A 25,356-nucleotide genomic window follows, 5' to 3' on the forward strand; every position below is an offset into this window, starting at 1 on the left:
CTGCGGCTGAAGCACCTGACTCATAGTTAGGCACAGTCGCGCCCGTATCCTGACACATTCGTTAGAGCTCGAACTCAAATTCTGAATCCGCTCAACACCAGGAGTCCAGCCCGCATCGTGTATCGGTCTGGCGCGATTTCAATGACTGTAAGCTTGACTATCACGCATAGCGATGAGGAAAGCGCGACTGTGGAAGTACTTCCAAGGCAACGTTGCTGGTTTTGGTCTGCTTGGTCCAGTGGTTTGCCAAGAGCTAGAACGCAATGCTCGTGTCCTTAAATATTCAATCACGTTCCTACGCTGGCTGGGTATCTGAAAACAAACAAAACTGGAAAACACGACGATATGTAGGTCTTTCCAAAAAGTGAGTATCAATTATATGCCTATCCACTGCATGGCAAAAGGAGACAACTGAGTAAGGTATACGCATATGCCCTTGATGAGCAGAACACTCAATGCTGCCCTACCATTTACTAGGACCAGGCGGTTGTGGTCTGAATGCCTGATGCTGAACTCCTTGTCCAATGCTTCCAAAAGATGAAGCTTGGTGACCAGGTGCTGCAATAGGGCCACCAATATCGCCCACGCTCCCTCTTATTCCTCCATTAGTCTTGCTGTCTTCAATGAACTTGATGATCTGACCTCGAGTAGCATCTACCATGACTTCGAAAGTTCCTCCTCCGTTCTGAACATTCCCTTCCGTGTCACAAATACCTAGGATCTCGTCCAGGGACACAGGAGGTTCGCCTGGTTGCTGAAGTTGCCCGACACGTCGTAGGACTTCTTGCGCTTGATGATAGCCATCGCCTTTTCCAACAGAGGCATTTGACAATTGTCGACATGCCTGCACGAGCAACAAACGAACTGCTATGGGTCTAGGCACGTGTGATCGACCCAATCCGGCTTGTGCTCCTAGAGGATCGAAAACAGGCTGCGACCAACCCTGACTAGGCCGTGGTGTTTGCCCAAAGGGTCCTGCAGGCAAGCCGTTATTGAATGCGCTCCAATTTGAAGCGCCCGTACCGAAGGCGCCAGGTTTTTCGCCACCAAATGTGCTAGCAAATGGTAGACGTCCTGTGCCGGGTGGCGCCAATGGAATGGTAGGTACACGGTGATCAAGTTGGCTTGAGAACGGTTCGTCGGAATCGTCGAGTAACGCGGAGCTGCCAAGTTGTGTTGTAATCTTTTCGACCCCAGTGTCGCCTTTACCAGAGAACCCCTTCTGCCTATCAGGCGTTGTGCTCGTAGGCCGCGCTATTGGTCCGGGTCGTGCGATTGGTGCAGGCTGGGATGAATTGTCAGACCCAGAAGGTTGTCTCGAATGAACTGCTTGAGATACATTTGGTGGATGTGGCGAGGCCATAGGAGGAATTCCAGGTGGTGGTTGGTGGAATGGCATATGCTGACTCGGCTGGAAAGGTCTTTGCATGTTGAAGCCAGGAGGAAAAGGAAGTCCATTAGGAGGGTATCTTTGCTGATTTGCTAAAGGTGGTGCTGAATACATATGCACAGGAGCATTCATGGCCATAGGACCGGGCATGCTTGTTGGAATACCATTGATGCCAATACCATGCATATTACTATAGCTGTGTGGTGGAAGGCCATTTCGACCATGGAAGCCCAAGTTGTTGAGTGGTGATCTCGGAGCGTTTGGCTGAGGATGATGTAACGGCGGTCCTTGCCGAGGATGTTTAACTGAATGAGTCGGCGCAGTGGGCTGCAAAGAAGGCACACTAGCAGGAGAGGCCGAATTCAACGACGTTTCGGTGGTAGCTTTCTGCGATCTTGGAGAAGAGCTATGCTGTGACGGTTGGGACGTTTGCCTGCTTCGACCTGCAGGAGTTGACATACTTGGTGGCACCACAGGAGTCGCTACTGGTATGTAAGGAGACTGAAGTTGTGCATTTCTCGACGGAGGTACAAGGCCTGGAGGTAAAGCGATTGCCTGAGGACGTGATGTTTGTTCGGTTTTCTGGCGTTCCTTAGCTTCTCTTTCGGTTCTGCCAGCAGTCTCTCTCTCCTTTCTCTGTTGCAGCTCCTTATCCTTGCGCTCGTTCTCCTCCTTCTGCCGTTGCTCCCTCAGCTCGGCCTCCTTCGCTTCCCTCTCGTCCCGCTCGCGCTTTCTTTGCTCTTCACGCAGTTTCTTCTCCTTTTCTTTGGCTTCTTTAGCTTTCCTTTCAGCTTCTTGTTGACGTTCACGTTCTTTGATGGCTCTTGCCGTCCTCTCGGCCTCTTTCCGAGTACGCTCATCCTCTGCTGCTTTGCGCTCAGCTTCTCTCTTACGGCGCTGCTCGTCTTGCTTAACACGCTTCTCCGCCAACTTCTTCTCCTCGGCGTCACGAATTGCAGCTTCCTGGGCAGCTTTTTCAGCATCTTTCTTGGCCTTTTCTTCGTCCTTGACCGCCTTCTGACGCGCTTTTTTCTCCTTCTTCTTCGCAGCATCTTTCATCTTTTTTGCCTCGCGTTGTGCTTGCATATCACCCTCGGCCTCAAGCTCTTCGAGAAGCTTTCTTTGACGTTCGGCCGCGACCTTTTCCTTGTAAGCAGTAAGTACACGTTGTTCGAACATTCTGGCAGCAAAAATCTGGAACATGCGACGTCCTTCCTCCATGCGTTGTTCTTCAGTCATAGAATCCTGCCATATGTTAGGATTGGATCAAGCAAGTAGTGTAAATAGCCGTACCATTTCGTCGCCCTCGAATTCGTCCTCTTCTTGACTGTCATAGTCTTCATCGTCTTCTTCATCGTCGTACTCGTCATCCTCGTCTATCGGGGGATGGTTGTGACCTTGACGAAGAGATTGATGAGCTAGTGGTGGGGCAGGATAATGGATTTCTTCCTCACGTTGCATACGTCTTTCAGCCAATTGCTCCATCATATCGATAAAATGCTTTCCATCGTTCTTTAAGAGGTCGTCAGCGACGGTCAAGATACCATCTACAAATATTAGCACTAATCACCACAAAGCCATTGTCCACACCTTTGACGGTCAAACTGTTGCCAAATTGGAAGAAGTCAGCAGGTCCGGGAGGAAGATCGTCCGCGTATTCATCACTGTAGTCGTCTTCGTCTTCCTCCTCATCGTCATACTCGTCCTCTTCGTCGTCAAGCTCTTCACCATCTTCGCCGAGCTCTTGAATGCGACCTTGAGTCGGGTAAGCACCAGCCATAGGATGAGGTTGATTCCTGTAGGATAGTGGAGCTCTTGAAGGAGCTAGAGTGGTAGGACTGTCGAGACCATCATTGTTGTGATTGGCGAATTGTTCAAGTTCCTGGTAGTATGCATCGTAGAGGACTTCGAGTTCTTCTTCAATGGCGGTTCTCTTGCGACCACATACAGAGCAACTACATGAGTGTTTCTGCTGCTCCTTCATCTTACGCAGGACAGCTTCCTTCTCGACTCGGACCAATGAGCGTCTCTCGTCCTCACCCAACTCTAGCCAGAATTGCTTGATGTTTTCACGCTCGGCCTGAGTGGAGGTATTCCAGATATGGTCATTGGCGTTTGACATCTTATGCGCCGAGCGAAGAGCAGCATTGGACAAGGTCGGGAAGGGTTTCTGTGCTGTCGAGCCGGCATTCGAGATGTGGCTAGTATGCGGACGTTTTTTCGAACCTTTTTTCCGTCTACTCGTGTTCAGCCAGGAATGATCGGGTCCTTCGTTGTAGGCCTGATCGTAGTCTATGTCTTCGTCGTTGGAGTAGAACTCTTCCTCGCCCTCTACTAATTGATTTTGGAAGTCCGGGTCAACATAGTCTGTCTCTTCCGTGAAATATCCTTTGACGGGCCCCCTTCCCTGCTTCACAGCTGCCACATGACCGTTCTCCTGCAAAAACTCATCTCCATGTCCATTTATTGTCTGCGCTTGCTGCTCAGCCAGACGTTTGGCAGCTTCCTTTTCTCTGCGCTTCTGCTTCTTTCGATTAATCGAAGGTAGAGGTGCAGGTTCGTCTACGGACTCGGTGGTATCTCCACTTCTCTCTGGTTCAATTGGGGTTGGTACTGCAGGCTCGTCTTCTATGGGAGGTGGTGATTCCCGTCGAGGTTGGTGTGAGGCACTTGGCAGGGCGTGTGCAGATTTGAGGGTCGGTCCAGTCTGCGAAGACTTTGTCTTCTTCGATTTGGGAGGCATCGTCTCGAGGTTTGGCGTCTACTGGCAACGGTAGGTTCACGATGCTATGTCGCTGGGCGGTCGGCTCGAGTGGCAGACTGACATTGATTTGGTAAAAGAGGCGGCGGGGAAACAACGAGAGTCTTTCTTTAATGGCTGATGTATTACGAATTTGGTAGGGAAGCGACCATATGCATATATCCAATGGTGCTCTATTGGCAGGGTAAGGAACGTGGCACTGGTGTTGTCGCAATAAATCTGGATTCGTGGGAGGACAGTGTACATGGAAGTGTACATGGAATTGTACCTTAAGGAATGACTGCCATGCGCTGAATGGAACTCGCCAATCACGATGCAGTGCGGTTGGCGTAGGCTACGGCAGTGGAGGTCTTCGTAGTCCTGGCTCGCCGCCTCAGCACCTTGGCTTGATCAACTCTTAACTTCATGCTTCCACCGCTTTCAACCTCACATAGACTAGATCTTACCCTTCATGATATGAGATACGTTTTACGACAGCGCACAAAGCTTTAAATATACCGCAACCTATCGACTGCGACTTTTAGGAAACTTCCTTATCACACCACAATCAATCTCATTCGCTCCCCGAAGTTGCGGGTGAAAAGTGACCACCAGCAACTGTCCGCCACAAGACAGTCTAAGTGTGCTAAAGACTGTGCAAAGAGCTTACAGACTCGAGGAATACTCCAGATGGACTCTGCTTGAAGCTCTGTGGGGGAGTTTTAGCTCTGTCGACCTGTACGCGCATTCACGGTACTGATAGAGCGGTGCGCTGCTACACTTGACCAACCACTCCACCAATTGTTGTTACACCACCGGACCGATCGATTCCTTCCCGTCGTCTACTGACCGCTTCTCCATCCTATTATCCTCTTCGACCCATCAGTAGTTCTTCTTCCTTCTCACATTCGTGTCTGGAGAGTCCAACTAGCAACGAGGCAACCCCACCACCGAGTAACCCCTACTGGCTAAGAATAAGCATGGCTCAAAATCAAGCACAACAAAATGTTATGAGAAGGTACGGAGCATGTGTCTCAGGGAAGGTGCGCATGTCGTCAGACTTTACACGGGTCCAGGACAATCGCGCCTTCCCCAAGCCCTCTTATCTTTGCGGTGTGAACATATGGCTAATTCACGTTCTACAGGAAACTGGTAATTATAGGTGATGGTGCTTGCGGAAAGACTTCACTTCTTTCTGTCTTCACTCTAGGCTATTTTCCGACTCACTACGTACCCACTGTGTTCGAGAACTATGTGACTGATTGTCGGGTCGATGGTCGATCGGTGCAATTAGCGTTATGGGATACAGCTGGCCAGGAAGACTACGAAAGATTAAGGCCGCTCGCATATTCAAAGTCACATGTTATCTTGATCGGCTTCAGCGTCGACAGTCCCGACAGCTTAGAAAACGTCCAGCACAAATGGATAGAAGAAGCCCGCGAGAGATGTCCGGACATACCTATCATATTGGTTGGATTGAAGAACGATTTGAGGCAGGACCCTATCGCAATTGAAGAGATGAGGAAGAAGAGCCAGAAGTTCATCACTCAGCGCGAAGGTGAACAAATGGCACAGATGTGTGGCGCTCGCAAATATCTTGAGTGCTCGAGTTTGACAGGAGAGGGTGTCGACGATGTTTTTGAGGCTGCCACGCGAGCCGCTTTATTGAACAGCGGCAAGCAGAGCGAAGGTGGCTGCTGTATAGTTTTGTGACGGACAATCAGTCAACGATATTCGGGATGTCATTCGTTTGAGCGTTCGGAGCTATGGAGTAGATTGCTCGGGCCACCGAGAAAGGTCTCGAGACGGGAAGTTGTCGTGCTAAACGTTCATGTTTCTTAGATCGAAGCCACTTTATATATACAATAATTGGTAGCTTTTTGACCATGAAGCCCGTGCCTTGGGTATAGTACAACGTGTTTAGTTGCTCTTCCTTTGTTCAAATTGCGCGACACAAAATACCCGTCTTCAAGCCCCTACTCTTCGAGCAACGCATAATTTTGGTCCAGAATTCTGCATTCATTCATCGTTGCACTATCACCTCACATCACTCAACAGGTAGAGGCGTGTCGTTCGAACATGCTGGATAAATCGTGTGGTGAGCTTTTTCATACTCCTCACCAATAGAGGCGTGTCTAGACCATTGCAAGTTATCTCTCGAAGACCTGCCCTCAGCGCCATATACCTCTAGAAATCTCTTGGAAATGGACGTCGATTGCTCATGCCCTCTTCCAGTCATGATCCCAGATCTTTGCTGGACCTCCTACACCACCTGCGACGGTGCCCATCCAATCTACCTGGCCCCTGGCATACTCGATTGGTATGCCACCACCTCTCTCGGGTATACTCCATATTCCTGTCTTCATCTGCGCTTTGCGGAACAATCGTCCGCTGTCTCCTGCGCCTAATCTCAGCTCCTCGTTGGCAGCCGCCATCGCATTGTATTGTCTTTCAAGTTCTAGTTCTCGACGCTTTTTAATTTTCATCCTGTACAAAGACCATGCTCGGTGTATAGTCCAATGTCGTAGGGCACGATTACGAGAGAAACGCAGTGGTCTAGGTGTGAGTGTGGTTGGATGGTGTAAGTGGTATCGAATTAGAGCTGTGTTCATTGTTAGATTCCTGCATGAGGTATATATGCTTCCCTCATTACATACTGACTCGCTTGTCCTTCAAGACCTTGCCGCCTTTCTTTGCCAACGTAGGTGCCGAGCTAGAGAAGGACGCTGTGGCATTCTGAGTTCTGTGTTGTCGCGTCGTGCGGACAGTGTTATGTATCCATGGTATCGATGTCGCTGGCGACTGTCGCACGTTCAGCCCAAAAGCGCTAGCAAGAGCTCCGCGCAGGGAGAGACAGGCCATCGCAAGCAGTAGAAGATCTCAATCGCAACGATACACAGCGATGTTGTGCTGCAAGCGACTACGAGACCTATTCCTCAATGCAACGAGGCTTGCACCAGAAAAGGATGGCACATTAATTTGCGCTGCCTCGTCTTAAAGCCGTACCGTATACTGTTCATACCTGAGGTATCATAACACAAGCTGTTCAGCAAGTGCGGAGCAGTCATTACATTAACGACCACTCCGCACTTGCCAGATGTATTTTACACTAGCGGTATAGAGTACGAACACAAACATAGTGTTTCATTTCAACCACTCAATGCTCGTTCCACGTATCTGGTTCATGCACGCTTTGACACAATCTACTCCAGGACCTTGAAACGACCATTGACTGCTGCCGATCCCCTAACCACACGTCGGATCTGACATTAATCTATCACGACTGCCTCTTTGAACTGTTGCCCACTCTACAAAAAACATTCCTGTCACCAAATCGTGCTTGTTTGATAATCGTTGGGTTCGGCGTCCATGGGTTCAAGTTAGATACTGCGTTTGTCGTCATTTCGGACGTGGTCATTCCACTCGGCTTCGACGACATTCCCACGATATGCTGCTTGGACAACGGATATCCTCGAATGTCTTGCATATTGCTTAGGTACTATATACTCGGGTACCAGGATGTGGAAGCAGCCAAACCTCGGAACGGGTCGAGGTTTGACAACTTCGGCGTCATCTTCTCCAACGTTGCAAGGAAGATCCAGAGTGATTGTTCTTGGTCGTGACGATCTTGCGGTAACAGACCGCCAAAAGCTAAAAGCTGCGGAGTTACAACTTAGTGTGCTCGGGATGTACGCCATGGAAAACGAGCCTACCTTAGTAATTGGTTCTTCGCATACTGAGACACATAATCGGTTGCAGTCGCCAGCTTTTTGTCACTTTCAACACCAAAATGCACGTCTTCTGGAACCCTTTCCCCTTCAGACGATGCCGATCTTAATAGCTTCGTATCCACAAATCAAGCCATGGAGCTGCCTGTTGCACTACGTTGCTCTCGGCTGGCTCGCCTCTGAGTGACAGAAAGCTTCTTCGAGGACAATCAAACTCCCACTCTTCCCTACTGCGTGGTTGAAATGTCCTAGTCAGTGATAAGTACACTGTGTCCCCACGATCTGCAAGAATGATCTAGACTACACTTTACTTGTTACAGCGATGAGGTGGATGCATTTCATACTTACGACCGATAGCACACCTGGTGATATACGTCCATTTTACATTGAAGCCAATCTGGCAGGTCGATGAGTGATGTACATTGAGAGACACGGGAATGCCCATCTCGGCCACGTCGTCAGCACCATGTGGTAGCGGTCTCGATCTCGACCCACTGCCACATCCAATCACTCACATTCGCCTACTTGAAGTACTGCCGTTGGTCAACTCAACCGATGCTGCGATCCGCTGTCGGCTAAGGTGTGTTCGATTAGGAGACTACGATCAGTGTTACACAGCACTATCGTATACATGGAGCCACAAGAATGTCAACAAAGTCATCTCCGTCAATGGGCAAGAGGTCAGCATAAGGGCAAATCTGTACGACTTTCTATGTACGTACAGAGGGAAGCTAATGCTAAATGCCCTGCCCACTGTTTTCCTCTGGATAGATGCATTATGTCTGGACCATAAAAATGTCCGCGAGCGGAATTGTCAAGTGCAGATCATGCCCAACATTTTTGCCAAGGCGAAGACAGTTTTGGCCTGGCTGGAATCCGATGTTGATGGGTTCAGCATTGACGCCAGCGCAATGCAGGAGTTTACCAAGTTCCTCAAATCGGTCAGACACGACATTGACAGGCCGCAGCATATCTGTCATGATTACCAACTCATGACAGAATACTGCCCGAGCGCATCTAGCCTTTCAGCTGATTCAACAAGAGCATGGAAAACGATGCTCCACCTGTGCCGACACAATTACTGGACTCGACTTTGGATACTGCTTGAAAACAGGTATGCTCAGAACTTGATGTATCTGCATGGCGATGCATTGTGGACGTGGGCAGATTTCCGGGCACCTTTCTTACTGATGTGGTACCTGCTCAAATGGAAGATTTTCAACCCTGTTCAAGCAGCCGAGCTCGACCCTAGTCAAATTTTGAACAGCCCTGCGGCCGAGATTGTCAGATCACGCTTGTTCTTCGAAACCACTGACAAACTAGCGCCCAACTTTAGATACACCGATGTTGCAGCTGAGAGCTGGCACTTGATATCTGAACGGAAGCCGCTGCCGGATCTTCTCAAAGCACACGAGGACAGAAAATGCATGGATACGCTTGATAAGGTCTACGCTTTGGTCGGGCTTTCCGATACTACTCTAAGCGTGGACTACGGACGTAGCGATATCGAGCTTTTCTGCGCAGTTCTGCTTGACCTCAAGGTGTCTCCCGAGCTTAGTTTCGTCTCGATGCTTGCGCACCAGTTAGGGGTTGGTGCTTTTCAGTACCGTATGAGGCGGAGGAGCTTGCTTAAGGGTGTGTCGCCTACTACTCCAGAGCAATCGATCGCTGATTTGGTTGGCTTTGGCTGCCGTCGGGCCTACTGTGTCAAGGCAATTCAAGCTCGGACAGAGATATCAGATATTGTGCAGGCACGTCTGGGAGTTCAGAAGCTGAATTACTACCGCATCAGGGCCAAGCAGAACATTGAGGAGATGCAATTTTGGGATGACTTTCCTCAACCAGACGAGCAGGAGATGCCTCGGATCTCAGGGCATACCCCTGGAACATCGATGCCTATCGTTGACGGCTTCGATCTTTCTGACACAAGCTTCCGACCAGCCATATTCCTCAATCTAAATACTTCCAGAGGCAGGGCCGTCTTTGGCATGGCTTCCACGGACTACATACAATCTGGAGATCTGCTCATCACATCAGACACTATGCACTCTGGCATCGTTGTCCGTATATCTGGTCTATCGAGGACATGGCTAACAGTCATTGGCGTTGTTCTCTTCGCTCGTAAAGTTACGATCGAAGCAGGTTTTCCCTTGACGAAGACCCTGTTACCGCAGGGAAGCACTATCAGAAGCACGAAAAGCACTACACTAAGTGACTTCTGTGATCGCACGCAACCAACGCCATTCACGCTATCAAGCTGCGACGGCAATAACCATGTGACACTAAGACCCGACGATGCGCAGATCGAGAGTCTTCTCAGTGGGTCATCGGGATTGATGAGCGGGCGTCAAAGCAGGGCGAGCGGCCATCATAGCAGAACAAGCAGTAACCTGACAAGCTCTACCAAGAGCAGCACAATGTTTGTCGGAAACGAAAAGGTCGTTGACCGTAGGTTTACTAGCAGAAGTGAGAAACTAGAAAGAATGTTTGAGGCCATCAGCTTGAACAAGAAACGACATACGAGATGATCGGCGGAAGATTGACTAAAGACAAACTCACAGCAAAGGCTTTTCTGTTTGAATGGGATGTGTTGATCCTGGCTAGGTAATAGAATTAGTTGTTTAGCTAATTGACAAAGCCTTGCTAGTTGACCCAGACTAGTTGTTCGTATCTGTACAGCCCATGATTTTCGTAGGACTTCTGCTTATCAGGTGATACGAAATGGACCGACATAGTACTCACGTCGACGTGCTGTCCTTGCATCGTGGTAGGTTTCCTTGCGAAATTGCCGCCATAAAGGTATATCATACGAACACCTGAGGTAGAAAGACCCAATAGAAACCTGCAAACGTGCAGTACAGCGGAAGAGATCACGAAATTCACCCAGATGAGAAGCGCAACTATTACAACCTGGAATCTATTCTGCAGTGTTCTACATTTCAAGCCAGATCCGTTATTTTGGATATTCTCGCTCGATACGTTGCTCCAACTTGTGACAATTGCCGAAGCACACCTGTGAACGAGAACGAAATTCAATCACAATCACTCGCACTAATTACTGCATAGCTGCTGGCACTCCCTCACCGACTTGCCGGAGCCAGAAAGCCATTTGACTTGCAAGCTCATTGTTGTCAACACTCCTTGTCTTGTAGCTATCCAGCCATCCCGGACACCAGCATCTGGAGTAGGCATTCTCGAGGTAGTCTGCAGGACCAAGGTTGATTGTGGACGTTCAGGGTCGTGACAGCGCAGCCTGGTGCTTTCTACGAATTGCAAACCAGTAAACACCACCATTCTCTAGAATAGTCCGATTCAAGCAACAAAAACAATTCACACTTTTGATTGCGCGTCCCTTCTAATCACCAATACCACGCCCGAGCTGGCTGAAGCACAATGCCTTGCTTCAAAGGCCTAGCGGTCTCGATTCACACTCCAGATGGTCCAATTTCAGAGCACTCAGTCCAGAAACAATCCAGAGTATCGCGCATCTCTACATACATTCCAGTACCTCCTCCTAAAATACCTGCCAACGGCGATACCACAAAAGCCGAACAATCTACCTTTGCAATTTCCATAACGTTATTGACACCCAACCAAGAGGTGCCATATTCTACACCAAAACCTACCCCCGAAAACCCTCATCCCAAGCCACGAGTCGTCGGCGCATTGCCTGGACATACAGGAGATAGGTCAAAAATACAAGGCGCAGTTGGTCCCTACGTTCCTCTGACCACAAGTCCTAATGAGACTATTGCTGCTTACATCTACTTTGATGGAAGAGCAAAGGAAGAAGTCGCAACTCTGCTGAGAAGATCCGAGGAGGTACGTCAGGACATTCTCACAAACACGGATCCGCGCTCTCCTAGCTAGCACGTAGTAGATTTGCTAATATTGCGTTACAGACCTGGGTCAACTCGCGGTGGGTGTCCGTGCCCGAATCAGAAGGCGGAGGTCTTGCAGAAAGAGAGTTTCTGTTTCGCGAAGTTGGGATAGAACGCTGGTTGAATGGCCTTGATCTCGAAGGAGGAAAAGATGCCGCTGCCATTATTGAGAAGAGACGTCAAAAGCTTGAGCGCAAGCGTAGGAAGAGAAAGCAAGTCACGACCAACGGCAGCGACGACGAAATGGAAAAAGACAAGGACAAGCCAAAGAAGACTTTGAGATACGGCAGTAATGGTGAACTCGAGGACGTTTCCGACGATGACGACAATTCCATGACCGATTCGAACACCTCTGACGATGATGACGACCCAGTACCTGAAGCCGCAGGTCAAATTAAAATTGCTTTGTTCCGAGTGCTAGCCTCGGGGGAGATCAAGCGAGGAGAGTACTCTCCACAATTCGATGCTCACGACGACGACGAGGAATCTGGGGGTCAAAATGGAGGTACTGACTCCAAGGATATCGACCACACCACCTCTTTCGCGAAGCCCAAAACATTAGATCCAAAAACAATCAGCACACAGACTGTTACAGGGATTGACCCCACAGACAAACCGTACGCGACCTTTACATTCTTCTATCGAGGCGAGCGACAGCTACAGAAAATGGGAATATTACCTACACCAAAGACAGAGAAGACACCTACCTCAGCCAAGCGGAAAAGCGGCATTGACGCTCTCTCGTCTCTGGGACCATTGAAGAAAGAAGGTACCGTAGGCTTCCTCAACTATCGAGAAACGGACGTCACACCAAGCCGCAGGCAATCCAGTTCAAAGCCGAAAAAATCCGTGGACGATATGGAATCCGACGACTCTGACGACGAGACTGAGGTTACAGGCAAGATGGAGGACATCAATGACGATCCGAAGCAAGATCCAACCCTGCTATCTGTCGAGGATGCTGAGCGTGCAGGGCAAGTAAGTGAAGGCATTCGCAAAATGAAGGTACGTGATATCACAGCTGATGCTATTTTCGATGAAATCTCTGGTACCCGCGTTCGTGTTTTGAATCACAGACATGGGCTAAGATATTTTCAGCTCAAACGTCAGCACTCTGCCGAACCACTAAACCAGAACGGTACACTCGGAAGCACGAGAAAATCCTCCAAAGGCAACTCGGGCACTGCTAGTCCCAGTGCTTCAGGCAGTCCTGCTATCAAGGCTGAAGAAGTGAGCGGTTCTGTGTCAGCTGAGGGCACGACCGGTGCGAACATCTTCGGCTCAAGTGTAACAGACATTAAGAAAGAAGACGACCTGCAGGTTGGGAGTCCCTTCAAGAGACAGAGATCGAGTATGGCAGATTTTGACAGTGGTATCAAGGAACGTTTGGCGTCTGCTGGAGTCGCCAATGCGAGCAGCTCGATCAGCGAAATAGTCGGTACACACGCATCGAACGTGGCAGCCACCCCGACAAAGGATGCGACACCATCACAGCAGCTGGATTCAGCTACGTCAGCGCCTGGACTTAAGTTCGGCGGTGCATTATTCAAGAAATCAGACGACAATGACGAGGAGCTCTGAGCGGAAGGATCCTGGTGCGAAACGAACTGGACAATCAGTGACCGTCATACAGACGAGCCTAACTACACCAAAATCATCTTGGTCAATTGTGCTAGTGTCCCCATGGACGTTCGTCTCTATCTGACGAAGGTAATCTTGCTTCGATATAAAGGACGAAGAAGGCTCGGAGAATGGGACCACTGGACAAATCCAGCAAAGAAAACGCCGTTGCTGTTACGGAGTCTGGTCTTCATACCGCTTTTGTTTTACGCTCGGCCTACGTCCATCACAGACTCCAATCGCGAGCACTCGACGACGCCCTTAGCAGAAGATCCAATATGGACAGTAGCTCGAGGACTTAGGTGGCCATGTGTGGCTTGACCTTGATTGAGGATACCATAGCAGTGTGGTTGAGTGGGATGGTCGAAAAGAGTCAGGGTACTAGACAGATGTGTGCTTGCTCTGTACGATACACGAAGACTCCCTGACAATTCGCATTCAGTTGCCTGGCCTGAATATGAAATGGGTATCTTGCTGTGCCACACTATCTTCGCTCCTTTTTATTAAAAGCACGAAGCAGTCTTTGTCCTTTGTGCCGATCTAACCTTCACGCTTCCCGTGTAGTAGCGGCAACTTTTGGATGTGGACTTCTTCAGCTATTGAAACAGTGAAGAGTTGCCGGGCGCGAAGTGGACGCTGATGGAATCTTCCTGTACTATCAAAAGAAGGTGTGACGCACTGGTATAATGTCCAGCAAAGAGTCATTTTTCCTTTCTGTGTACTCCGCAACGTGTTTCAATGAGGTTCTGGCTATGCTATGCAGCTTCGGGACACGAGAACTTGGCGAGAAACTGACAGGTCAGCAGTACCCCACGTAGTCAACGTCCGACCAATCGTGTCTGGACTTCTTCGCTTCACTCGCTTGTTCTCACGCGACCTTTCCTTCTACGTTACTCAGCCAGGCACATTTTCGAACTTTACCTACACGAATACATCCTTTATATCGCTTGTTTTCCGACCCCAGTGGTTAACGTCTGCAGCCAAAACACCATATCGTGTTGTTGAAATGCGCCTATCAGCACTTGAACAGCCTCCATGGCTTTGTGACGCATCCTTGCTCAACAATGGCGCGCCCCCCATCACTGTACGTGGCTAGCGACCAGCTTCATGGGCTCTCTGCCAATCAGCACAATTCTACGAAGCTCTCGCTTGCTCTGCTTGTCTTCGCCGGCTATGTTGGTCGGAGTCTGCCTTGCGGACATGGCACTGGCTCGTAACGTCGTGCTCACCAACACTGCGTTGGACTTCTGATCTCAACCATCCAGAAGCCTGCGCGAATGCATGCTTCTCAGCTGGCGACGATAGCGAAGATCAGCTGCAGACTCTTCGCTCGATACAGTCTCAGTCGACTACCTAGAGTCTTTGTTTTGACCACGCAGGCACGATGCCTTCCGCGTCCGCTCGAAGACCTTACATGGCTGTACCCACGAACGGCGAAGGTGAGCATTGCGTAATAACCTGAGTGATACTGACGCGCGAGCAGCATTACAGACAACGAGGTATCCTCGACTTCGCAAACGGGACCAGCAATACAATTACAAACCGATACCATTACGGGTGCCCTTCCTTATTTGCTTTGTCGTGGCTTTTGCTACTTGCATAGCTCTCATCGAAGTTCTTCTCCGAAGCACTATCGAAGAGCTATCTCCTTCAACCATCGCAACTACCAGTGCGTCCACGGCCACAACACCACAGCGCTACAAGCTCAAGCCTCGAGGTTCTACACAAACTGTGTATCCTAGGCAATATGAGACCACAAACTGTGACAACCCTGCTACTCTACCAGCACGTATGGCCAGCTCGAAGGCCATCAGTTCAAGCCTTTGTCAGGACTTCTCAGCTTCGTACAAAGCTCATACCGCCAATATGTCCTATCCCATGCAGACTGAGGTTAGTCAATGGCTCGCAAACTTCATATCAGCATCGAGTGGCTGGCGCTCAGCACTCAACTCGGATGCTTACTGCTCGTCAGTAACAAACACGGTAACAACGAGTCGAAAACCATACAACTGCGACGGTACTTGGACCAGTATGATTGATGTACTTTGCACGGAGTCTGCCATCGAGTTGAGCTGTGATGTCTGCACTGGGTTTGGCAGCGCCTGGATTTCGAATTTCGCGCTCTCTTCAACAATTCTCCCAGTGTGCGGAGCTTGGACAACTAACGTTATTGACGAGACTACCCCAACAGGTATTATGGAAGGGGCACCATCTGCCTCTGGTGCCGAAAAGAGCAAGGTCGTCAATTCTGCAACACCTTCACCTACTAACAGCTTACCCACAATCACGAAGACAAATAGTCTGCTTTCGCTGACGCCTGGTGATACTGCTACTCGGACAGCTGCCGCTGCCACACAACCAGGATCGAGTACTATGACAAGCGGAAGTATCTTGTCCCTGAAGCCTGCCGATAGTGCCTCCATAACTGCGTCAGCTGCCAGTCCTACCATCTTGAATGCCGTGCAGCAATCTGTGAGCAGCAAGCTGGAGGATACGATCATTGTGGCGATTGCACCTGTGGCCGTCACTTTCACGAGCACGAACTCTTTAGGTCAACCCGAGACAATCATTACACAGACCACGATCGGTCTAGGTGTATCGTCCATTACCATCGTTGCAACAAATTCACAGGGCATGCTTGAGACGATTGTAACTTCTGTGGCCGCCGTTCCTGCACTCGTTCCTTCTTCCGCCACTATCATACTAACTAACGCGCAAAGTGTTGTCGAGACGGTGGTAGTTCCGGTCGCAGCCATGGGTGTACTTGGGACATCTTCAGTCGCCATCTTGGTAACAAACGCTCAAGGCGTAATAGAGACTATCACGACTGCCGTTGCTGCAGTAGCTGGATCTTCGGTTACCCTTCTGTCAACAGATGCACATGGTGTTGTTGGGACGGTCACAAGTCAGGTCAATGCCGTACCTGCAATTCCGGCGACCATCGTCATAACAGACTCTCGCGGGAACTTGAACACCATTACAACGCAGATTGCAGCGGTAGCAGCAGCGACTCTTTCTGCAACCGTTATAGTAACAGATTCTCTAGGTGTGGCTGAAACTCTCGTGGTTGCTGCCAATCAACTAGTGCCCATCACAAGCACGTGTCTTACCACAAATTCACAAGGACAAGTGCAGACCTTGACAACTGTGATCTATGGTCTTACCGGTTCTCTTCAAACCTTCACCACGACTAATGCTCAGGGACAAACGATCACTGTGGTTAGCCAGCTACCATCATCAACGCAATCCAGATACACGACAACTACACAGTACACGTCCCTTGTTACCACCACAAATACTGACGGAAGCGTTAACAGCTTCTCGGCCGTGGTGGTTGAAACGATTGTGGTGAGCACGCCTCCAGCTCAAACCGTTATGGCGACCAGGACGAGCACTGCACGAGCGTCTGCGACTAATCTCGTGCTTGCCAAGAACGAAAAGGTGGTCAACGTGGAGTACTCATCATGGGTTTACACACTAGCTATGTACATCCCACCACTATATGCCGTGCTTGGAAAGGCAATCTGGGAAATGGTGTTCGCTGCCATCAAGCTGATCCAACCCTTCGAGAGGATGAACACTGAACTTGGATCGACTGCATCATACTCAATCTTCGCTGAATACCTCTCGAGCTCAATCTCATGGGACGCCTTCACATCACTGACCCGCGGAAACTCATTGCCGATGCTATCTGGGATTCTCTACGTCGTTGGACAGATTGCACCACCACTTTACGCGGCATCGTCCACGATCAAGGCACGTAGTGTGTGTACATATGCGGATGGACACCAGCAGAAGTGCGACCCAGCTTGGGTAGTAGATACGTTACTACTGCGCGTTGCTCAAGCTATTGCTGGTGTGTGTCTTCTGGTGGTATTACTCATGATCTGGTTCACGCGCAGGAGTCGGTCTGGTATTGCTTCGGATCCTTCGTCGCTAGCTTCATTAGCGACGTTGATGAACGACGAATCTTTGCTGAATGACATACAGAAGATTGGATCAGAAGCGGATCATTCGAGCTATGCAGCAGCTTTGGAGAGATATTGCTTTATGCTCGATTACCACAGCAGCTCTGAAGGCCAGCAGATATATGGCATCATGGGCGTGAAGAGTAAGCAGGACACCTCGGATTTACCCGAACTTGCAACTCGGGCAGCCTCGACAACTTACAACAGCGACAATGTTCGACAGCGGTACAATTACCACTCTATTCGAAATCCTGAGTCAGCTGCAGTATCGTCTTATGGTCATACGTCTTTCACTTCTCGTCAACGCAAACACATTGCTGCTGACATCTGTGGCTTCCTCCTACCTCTCACGCTTCTTGCATTAGTGCTGACGTTCTACCTCGACACCAGCCATGATGCATTGAACCGATTCTTTAACTCAAACACATTGGCGCCCAAACTCCTACTTGTCGCTCTGGCAACATTGTCGAGCTTACACCTTAGCCATTTGGAACGACTCATTCGCATTTCAGAGCCGTTCCGTCGACTTGCAGCCAATGACCCTCGTCTAAGTCATGGAAGGAGCACAGAGAAGCCAGGTGTGCCTGCTGAGACAACAGTGCTGATCACAAGATCCGGTACACCCTATTCGACGTTACCGAGCAATATCCTACTGACAGCGAAGCACGAGCTTCATGGTGGACGGATGATGTTTCAAACGCTAATGTCTATCACCGTGATATTATCAGACCTGAATATCATCGCTGTGGCTGGTGTTCCTGTCAACGACGCAATGACTTGGAAATCGTATTTGCTCGCTTCGAGACTGTCCATCGCACTCACAGCATGGATCGTGCTAGTATACTTATTTGTTCTCTTATGGTGGCGTAGAACTCCTGCAGTAAAGTACATGGAGGGCAGAAGCATGAGTAAAGGCGTTGGAACAGTAGGCGGATGCATGCGGTGCCTCTGTGGTGGAGAGAATGGGAGTGACATGGTCGACGTGGTAGTCAAGTTGAAGGAAGAGAAGGAAACCTGGAGAAAATGGGACAAGAGTCACGGTGGAGAAGGTGGAAGCGAGGGTAGCACAAGAGTGTGGTTTGGGAAGACAGGAAAGATTGGCGTTAATGGCAGGGAGACTTGGAGTTTGTTGTTCGAACAGCCACAATATTCCAATACGCCGAGCCAGAGGACGCGTATGGTAGAAGCCGGGATGCATCACAGTAAGAAAACGAAGAAGAGAGACGCGAGGTGGTTTTGATTCAGCTGCTGGAAGCGGCTGCCTGCGTCTGGTTTAGCATTGCAAGTTACTCAAGAAGTTGCGGTCTTCTGATCGCGATGCCTTCTATTCAAACGTATTCAGAATGCGGTGAACGCTATTTCAGTCAACAGATTGTTCATCGGTGCCTCAGGCTATCGAGTCAATCTGGAAAGAGCCATTACTTCGTCAAGCTTGCAGCCTTTACTACCTTCACTCGCAATATACCCCATCCACAACCAAATCCAAAACCAAAACAAAAACAAGAAGTCGCACCCGCTATTCTGGAACTTCCTTTTAAGTCATCTTCTGCATTGTCGCAAGAACTTTCTTCTTGTTTCACAACCACGTTCGATATGGCTGAGCCTACGCTTCTTGGTTTGCCTGCGGAAATACGATTGCAGATCTATAGACACGTCTTCAAGGGCATTGGGTACAAAGCGTCGGATCCAGGACGACTAGCAGGACTTACTGCGAAGACCGGCATACTCAGAGTTAACCGTCAGCTGCGTACCGAGGCTCGTACGATACTGGATGAGAACATCACGGTCGGGCTGGACTCATCTCGGCTTCCTCAAACCATGCCTTCCCTTGTAACGGGGGCCAGAATGTTGGGCATTGCATTGCCAGAGCAAAGTATCAAATCCTTTCTTCGAGTCTTGCCTCATCTCAAGTTTGTCGAGTGCTCGATCTCGTTCGAAGCGTGGGAGTGTTACAATACGGCACACCTTATTGACACAGTGGCCGAGGTGTTCAGAGGTAAGAACGACCACGCATATCTCGTACATCTTTGATCGGAATCTCACCCCGACGTTCTCCGACCCTGGTCCATCGAAACTTAGTACGCAGATATGGTAAGAGAAGTCAATGAACCTGCTTCCACAGGAAAACAGATCCTTGTCGTTGCGAGGCACTGTGTTTATATCGACGTGACTCTTGATGCACACTGGCAGGGATCTGCACTAGGACAGATGTATTCTACTTACGTAGATCATATTCAGTACTCCGGCCCAGTGAACTATCCGTGCTAATGGTCTTTCAGCGAGTGGGATGTGGGGTCACCGACCCAAAGACAGCCATTCGAGAAATCAACATTGCGGAATACAAGGACCATTACCGGTACGAAGAATGGATTCCGGCTGCAGGAGTTCTCCTCCTCACGACAGGACTGTCGGTTCCGACATTTTACGTGCCTAAGACAGGCAAGATGACCATCCTGGATGCAGATTTCGAAACTATGCCTGTAGATGGAAATCAGGATACGCTTCAAGAGGTTACTGCGGAGGCATTTAAGAAAATGAGAGCAGAGACACGAAACCGATTGAGCAAACCAGATATCTTTCAAAAAGCTTTGGCAACGGCGACTCGATGTGGGTGATGCAGCGAGAGAAGTCAGCGTGAGAAAGAAGCAGGTGTCTAGTCAGTGGAGCTAAGAAAGACACACAGGAGATCGGAGATGTTTATGAGGAAGTGGTTGGTATACAGAATAGTCTTGGCTACGATAGACGAACGAGTGAGCATGGACGTCTTCATTGATGCTGCGGTACCGATCTCTACAATCGTTTCATCGTGGTGGAGATCTTGGGGAGGGAGAGAGAGGTGATACACTTGTACTGGGTTCAAGATCTTGCAACACATCATCCAAGGATGCGTTTCTGACATAATGAGTCTAGTCGACGGAACAGTTTCGAATCGATCGCGCTCCGAAACTGGCTAGCTTCGCAGACTTGAGACAGCGAAAGCTAAGAAGAAAAAAGAATGAAAGATTAAATGCCACTTTCATTACACGCTTCTACGCTATATCCAAACGAAACGCTCAATCGCTTTTTATCCAATAGTTGTCATCGTGCCGCAGCTGTTGGCGGTGCGGCCGGTGGCTGTGGTGATGGTTCATCATGTATGTTGAAATGCATTGCAACTCCGCTAAAAGTCGACGAAGTCAAATTGTTTTGTGGTTTGTCCAGTGGCTGTGAGGGAGGTGACGATGGCGGTTGTGATGATGGTGATAATGACGGCGACGGTGACGGTTCACGTGTGTTTTCTGGCGGTGTCAGGTGCGTGGTAGCTTCCAGCGAGTCACGACTCGTGGGATCGAGGAGACGTTCTTCCAGATCGGAGCTGAGTATTGGTATCTCTGGTTGAGAAGATGCGGCCACGGGCCTGATTCGTCTTCCATCCTCCACGCGTTTCATGTATGTTTCGGCTAGTCGACGTGCTGTATTCTGGAGCGCGTCTCTGACTTTGGTCGTTGTTCCGTCTGTATTCTCAATCTCGCCAGTCTCGATGTAATCTCGCGTTGCGTTCTCGATTTCTTGATTGCGCTCGAATTCAAAGAGTTGTATTGAGTGAATGTTGCCCGTGTCAGCGCTGAATCGGTCAAAAGTGAGCATTGGCCCGAGTAGCGCCATTGACTTCATGGTACCGCCAACGTTGTCCGACTCTGTCGCTAGTTCCTGCAGCCTGGCAAACAGAGTTTTGAAGTTTCGAATTAAAGTAGACCTGAATCTGTGTCTCCAGCTCGGAGAAGGCGCAGGCTCCTTCCAGCCCCTTGGTTTTGAGCCGGTACCAATATTGACGAATTGAATGTTCCCATATATCTTGTGGTTTTTCTGGAAGTAATGGTCCCATGTGGCTTTCGAGGGATTGTTAGTTAGACCAAATCCACCGTCAATGAGGACTTTCCCTATGAGTTTGATACTATCGAAATATGTTGGTGCGGCAGAGGTAGCACGAGCTGCGTCGGCGACCTTGACCCGCATTTCCGGCTGGCGATGGTGGCGGCATTTGTGATCGCACATTTGGGCTGTATCAAGCTCATCTCGATGACTGCACAAGAAGACGGGGTCGCCACTGTTCTCGTCGTGGCAAACGACCGCACTGCTAGACTTAGATTTTGTGACGTACACGGATAGTGTTGGGATCACTTACCAGCAAAAGTCCTGATGAGTCAAAATGTTTTCCAGCTCATACTCAGCATCATGATGCTGCACGTTCGGAGCCTTCATGATTACTTCGTCCACGATAACTTTTCTCATCTGGTTACCAGAGTACTTGGGCCAGCGGAGACCTAAAGTCATGGTACCCCAGAATTGGGTGTATCCAAAGATCTGTTGGGAGAGTAGTTTGTAGAGTTCGATGCATTGGGAGACATCGTATCCGAACTTGACCAGCATCAAGGCGATCAGTCTGTAGAGATTAGTCGATAGCAGGTGGCGAGATGTCAGACATCACTTACCCGCCAGTGCTAGTGCCGACAACGAGGTCGAATATATCCTTAGGTACCAGAGGGATGTCGTTATGGCAGGCTGGGTCAACGGCTTCATTCACAAGCTGCATCAAGACTTGAAGGATGATGCATGTAGACAAGCCTCGTACACCACCACCATCTACAATAGTCAGGCTGATTGGTCAGACAAGTCAGGTGGCACGTACCTAGGGTCAGCACATTGAAATCCTCCCATTTGTGCCCTGCCATTGTGTAAAGAGACAGTGTCGGCTCGGAGCGAAACACAAAGCGTGTACTTCTGGCAACGATCTCGAGCGAGGCGCTCGATGTGTTTTAAGGTGTTCCATGCCTTTGCTTTACACTCACCGCGTGAGAAGTGAAATCATCAGGAGGGGCTATTTCAGCCTTAGACTGTTGGATGGTAGCCAAATCGAGGCATCAATGGCAATGCATGCAAGCCCTTTCGCTACTTGAGACATCTTCGACAGAGCCGTTGTCTCTTCCGATCAAGCCAGGTTGTCCAGGTCAGAGTGTTGGACTTTTGGTTGGGTCGAGGAAAGAGTCGAGAAATGCTGAAGCGACGTGAATGGGTCGCTAACGGAGTGAATAGGGAAGTGGCGCTTCTAAACATGAGGCAGACAGGGACGTGAACGTTGCTGCTTGAACCGTCGATTTGGGTTACATCGCCAGCAACATATCAAGCACTGTCAGATCGCAAATATGCCTGACTGTACGTTTGAGGCCATGCCTATTCGTGTCGTCCAGAGGCTAGCGCGTCACCTTCACTGGCTGCGCCTCCACCCGCAATCACCACTCTTCCTGCAGGAGCTTTTCTTAACACTGTATCGTCCCTTTCTCGCCTTGTGACCGGTTCGCTTAGACTCGACAGAGCCATGCATTTGCGACTCCAAAATAGCAAGTACGATTCGAGAGTGATCGACGAACACGAACGCCAGAACCATGAGCCAAAGTGCCCGAGCAAACTAACACGTGTGCGTATCGCGTGTGCACCCGCCCACATATCGTGAGGCCGTCTACAGCCCGACAAGCAAACGACTCGACATGCGGCGGCTGTGCACTGAATACTTAGGCTCCTATTTCTGCTGTCAATGGCCTCCGGTCTGCTTGCAAATAAGGGCTCATACCATTCAAGTGCGGATTAAAGTCTTTAGTACATAGAAGACATCATGAAGCTTAGAGCCAATGGTCCCCGAATATTGACGATAGGTGAGCTAATCATATTACTTTATGTAACTGCTGCTGACAGACAACAGACAATGGTGGTCTACAGGCACTATCCATATTACGTGTATTGAGCGATGTATGTCAAGCTTTGTCTACGGCAGATGGTCTACCGACTTCAACCGATCCACATGAGATCTTCGACATCATTGCTGGTGTAGGCACCGGGGGGTGGCTGGCCATTCTACTTGGTCGCTACAAACTCAGTATTCAGCAGTGTATGGGAATATACATTTCCCTGGCCAATGCAATAGATCCTACTCGTAAAAGCCCATCTGTTCGAGATCGGGGCTTACCTGCTGCTATTGACCAGGCCAAACTCGTGGAGAAAGTCGACAAGATCATTGCCGAGTACGAGATGGGTGATACCTTGCTGGAAGACATGAGCAATATTGACCTGCAGACTGGTCAACATGTTTGTCATGCCTTCGCTGTTGGTGTGGTCAAACGTGACAAGCACGAACAAGGACACAAGTATCACCTCTTTAGAGCATACAGGCCTGTCGAAGGATCGAACCAAGCAGGTCCAGACCCGACCAAATGTAAAGTGTCAGCAGCATGTGCAGCGACTACAGCCGCCAAAGACTTTTGCAGAGAATATGCTCTGAATGGAACAACCTATTGGGACGACAGCTTTCCCAACACGCACAACGTCTCAGGGCTTGCGCTCGACGAATCAAGCACCATATTTGGCGAGCATGTGGCACCTCAGTTTGTTCTCAGTATCAGCCCTGGAATACCAACCGACAAAGACATTGACACACTGCGTGGAATTGCACATAAAAATGCTTCGACGACGTTCAAGGTGAGGCACGGCCTGATGTCTTTACCTGGTCTTCGTCGTGTGTATTCGGGCAATGGTACCATAAAGTCACCCGACCATCGACCTGCATCGGAAATGAGATCGCAAAGTGCCCCTACATTCTCCCGATTTGGAGTCAGCGTTAAAAGATCGAACACCGGCAGCAGTATAGAGAGCTTCGAACAGGAACGTGTACATCAAAAAACTATCAAGCACCGTTTGACAGATCAGTTTCGCGACGATACGATCTACCATCGGTTGGAGCTGCTGGCTGACCAATCGAACGAGAGGCCGTATCTCGACGACATCGCAGCTCCTGAACGAGCAAATAAGCTTGCGGATAGCTTCCTCAAGCTACCACAAACGTCACATGAGATTGATCGCCTTATCTCGAGATGCAGGATACAAGTACCGGATCACGAGAATATTACAGAAAACCCGGAGCGGAGCCCTTCGCCTGAACAGATTGAAGAAGTCCAGGAGATCGCGAGGGACAGGAGTCTTGATAGGAGGAATCATAACACTTCTATCGTCCGTGAACGCGAGCTGGCGCTAGCATGGTGAACCAGAATTGTGGCGCTTGATCTCCGAGTCTTCCGCCTCATCGATTAGATCTGTAGACGTTGCACAACTGACGAGGAACACCTCAGGGAGAAAGAGTGGCCATGTTCTCAGCTTTCAAATCCTGCGAGTAAGTAGTTTGAACACTCACTACGAGTTGTTTGTGGACTGGCGTCGGCACTAAACGGTCATCTTGGATAGCATTAATCCTACCTACGTCGTCGCTCGACTTATTACGAGCTGAACTGAAGTTGCACCCTTGCCGTTGACGCATATTTTAAGGTTAATCAAGCCTAGCCGATGTCTAATCACAAAGTGACAGCAAAATCGAACTACAATTCTCGAGTTCACTGCGACGAGTGTATGCTCTTTCATTTGCGGCCTCTCGTCGTGTTGACATCTCTACTCCAGAAGAAAGCCTGCGTCTGCGCAGGAAGTCAGTCGCTAGCATGCGTGCATGCCTGTAAGAAATCGGCTTACAGGCTTCTTGAGCTTAGTCGTAGTTGGTGGGTGTTCAAAGTATGCTGAGGAGAGGCGATGGAAGAAGGGATGTCACGGCTGCCTATGACTGTGTAGCTTTGTCGATACAGATCTATCAAAATTCATGGACTGGCGGGCCAGTTCCATTCCTGCACTCCAGAAACAAGATAAACGCGTTCCTCACAAACAATGTTGTACTTGTGCACTCGGCATGCCTTTGGCCAACTCTTAAGCCCTATATCACTTCGCGTTGATCCTATCAATGAAATTTGTTTCCAACAAACATTGGTCGCTTTTCATCGTCGCCGGTCAGTCGACACCATTCTATACTTGAATGACACCTGTTCTCGCAACATATCGGGCGCTCCCGCCCTTATTGCCAGCTCGTCGGCGCCTGGTGTTACTTTCGTCCTATGGAAATTCGCAGAACATGGTGGTTTCTGGTCTTTATGCGCGGTCTGGTTGGTGCGTGCTGTAATCC

At 49.6% G+C, this 25,356-nt stretch overlaps 8 protein-coding genes across 8 annotated transcripts; 6 read left to right on the forward strand and 2 right to left on the reverse strand.

Moving 5' to 3' along the window:
- Nucleotides 1-463: 463 nt before the first annotated feature.
- On the reverse strand, nt 464-4,133 carry NST1 (Stress response protein nst1; the record flags this gene model as incomplete). The annotated part of the gene is made up of 3 exons (XM_064902360.1): nt 464-2,635; nt 2,684-2,937; nt 2,981-4,133. The coding sequence occupies 3 exons, from the start codon at nt 4,131-4,133 to the stop codon at nt 464-466; spliced, it is 3,579 nt and encodes a 1,192-aa protein (XP_064751334.1).
- Nucleotides 4,134-5,110: 977 nt separating this feature from the next.
- On the forward strand, nt 5,111-5,843 carry RHO2 (Rho GTPase; the record flags this gene model as incomplete). The annotated part of the gene is made up of 2 exons (XM_064902361.1): nt 5,111-5,148; nt 5,276-5,843. 2 exons carry the CDS (start codon nt 5,111-5,113, stop codon nt 5,841-5,843), a joined length of 606 nt encoding a protein of 201 aa, XP_064751335.1.
- Nucleotides 5,844-8,295: 2,452 nt separating this feature from the next.
- Nucleotides 8,296-10,386, forward strand: LTR64_008046 (uncharacterized protein; the record flags this gene model as incomplete). Its single annotated transcript, XM_064902362.1, has 2 exons — nt 8,296-8,572; nt 8,630-10,386. The coding sequence occupies 2 exons, from the start codon at nt 8,296-8,298 to the stop codon at nt 10,384-10,386; spliced, it is 2,034 nt and encodes a 677-aa protein (XP_064751336.1).
- An 865-nt stretch (nt 10,387-11,251) lies between these two features.
- Nucleotides 11,252-13,320, forward strand: LTR64_008047 (uncharacterized protein; the record flags this gene model as incomplete). Its single annotated transcript, XM_064902363.1, has 2 exons — nt 11,252-11,680; nt 11,761-13,320. The coding sequence occupies 2 exons, from the start codon at nt 11,252-11,254 to the stop codon at nt 13,318-13,320; spliced, it is 1,989 nt and encodes a 662-aa protein (XP_064751337.1).
- A 1,423-nt stretch (nt 13,321-14,743) lies between these two features.
- LTR64_008048 (uncharacterized protein) lies at nt 14,744-18,567 on the forward strand (the record flags this gene model as incomplete). The annotated part of the gene is made up of 2 exons (XM_064902364.1): nt 14,744-14,798; nt 14,963-18,567. 2 exons carry the CDS (start codon nt 14,744-14,746, stop codon nt 18,565-18,567), a joined length of 3,660 nt encoding a protein of 1,219 aa, XP_064751338.1.
- A 353-nt stretch (nt 18,568-18,920) lies between these two features.
- LTR64_008049 (uncharacterized protein) lies at nt 18,921-19,942 on the forward strand (the record flags this gene model as incomplete). Its single annotated transcript, XM_064902365.1, has 2 exons — nt 18,921-19,323; nt 19,566-19,942. 2 exons carry the CDS (start codon nt 18,921-18,923, stop codon nt 19,940-19,942), a joined length of 780 nt encoding a protein of 259 aa, XP_064751339.1.
- A 463-nt stretch (nt 19,943-20,405) lies between these two features.
- On the reverse strand, nt 20,406-22,039 carry LTR64_008050 (uncharacterized protein; the record flags this gene model as incomplete). The annotated part of the gene is made up of 4 exons (XM_064902366.1): nt 20,406-21,441; nt 21,493-21,750; nt 21,800-21,950; nt 21,997-22,039. 4 exons carry the CDS (start codon nt 22,037-22,039, stop codon nt 20,406-20,408), a joined length of 1,488 nt encoding a protein of 495 aa, XP_064751340.1.
- Nucleotides 22,040-22,510: 471 nt separating this feature from the next.
- LTR64_008051 (uncharacterized protein) lies at nt 22,511-24,398 on the forward strand (the record flags this gene model as incomplete). The annotated part of the gene is made up of 2 exons (XM_064902367.1): nt 22,511-22,520; nt 23,065-24,398. The coding sequence occupies 2 exons, from the start codon at nt 22,511-22,513 to the stop codon at nt 24,396-24,398; spliced, it is 1,344 nt and encodes a 447-aa protein (XP_064751341.1).
- Between the last annotated feature and the right edge of the window lie 958 nt (nt 24,399-25,356).

The sequence above is a fragment of the Lithohypha guttulata genome (genome assembly GCF_036872675.1).
Source record: "Lithohypha guttulata strain CCFEE 5908 chromosome Unknown scaffold_7, whole genome shotgun sequence".
Classification (NCBI taxonomy): Eukaryota; Fungi; Ascomycota; class Eurotiomycetes; order Chaetothyriales; family Trichomeriaceae; genus Lithohypha; species Lithohypha guttulata.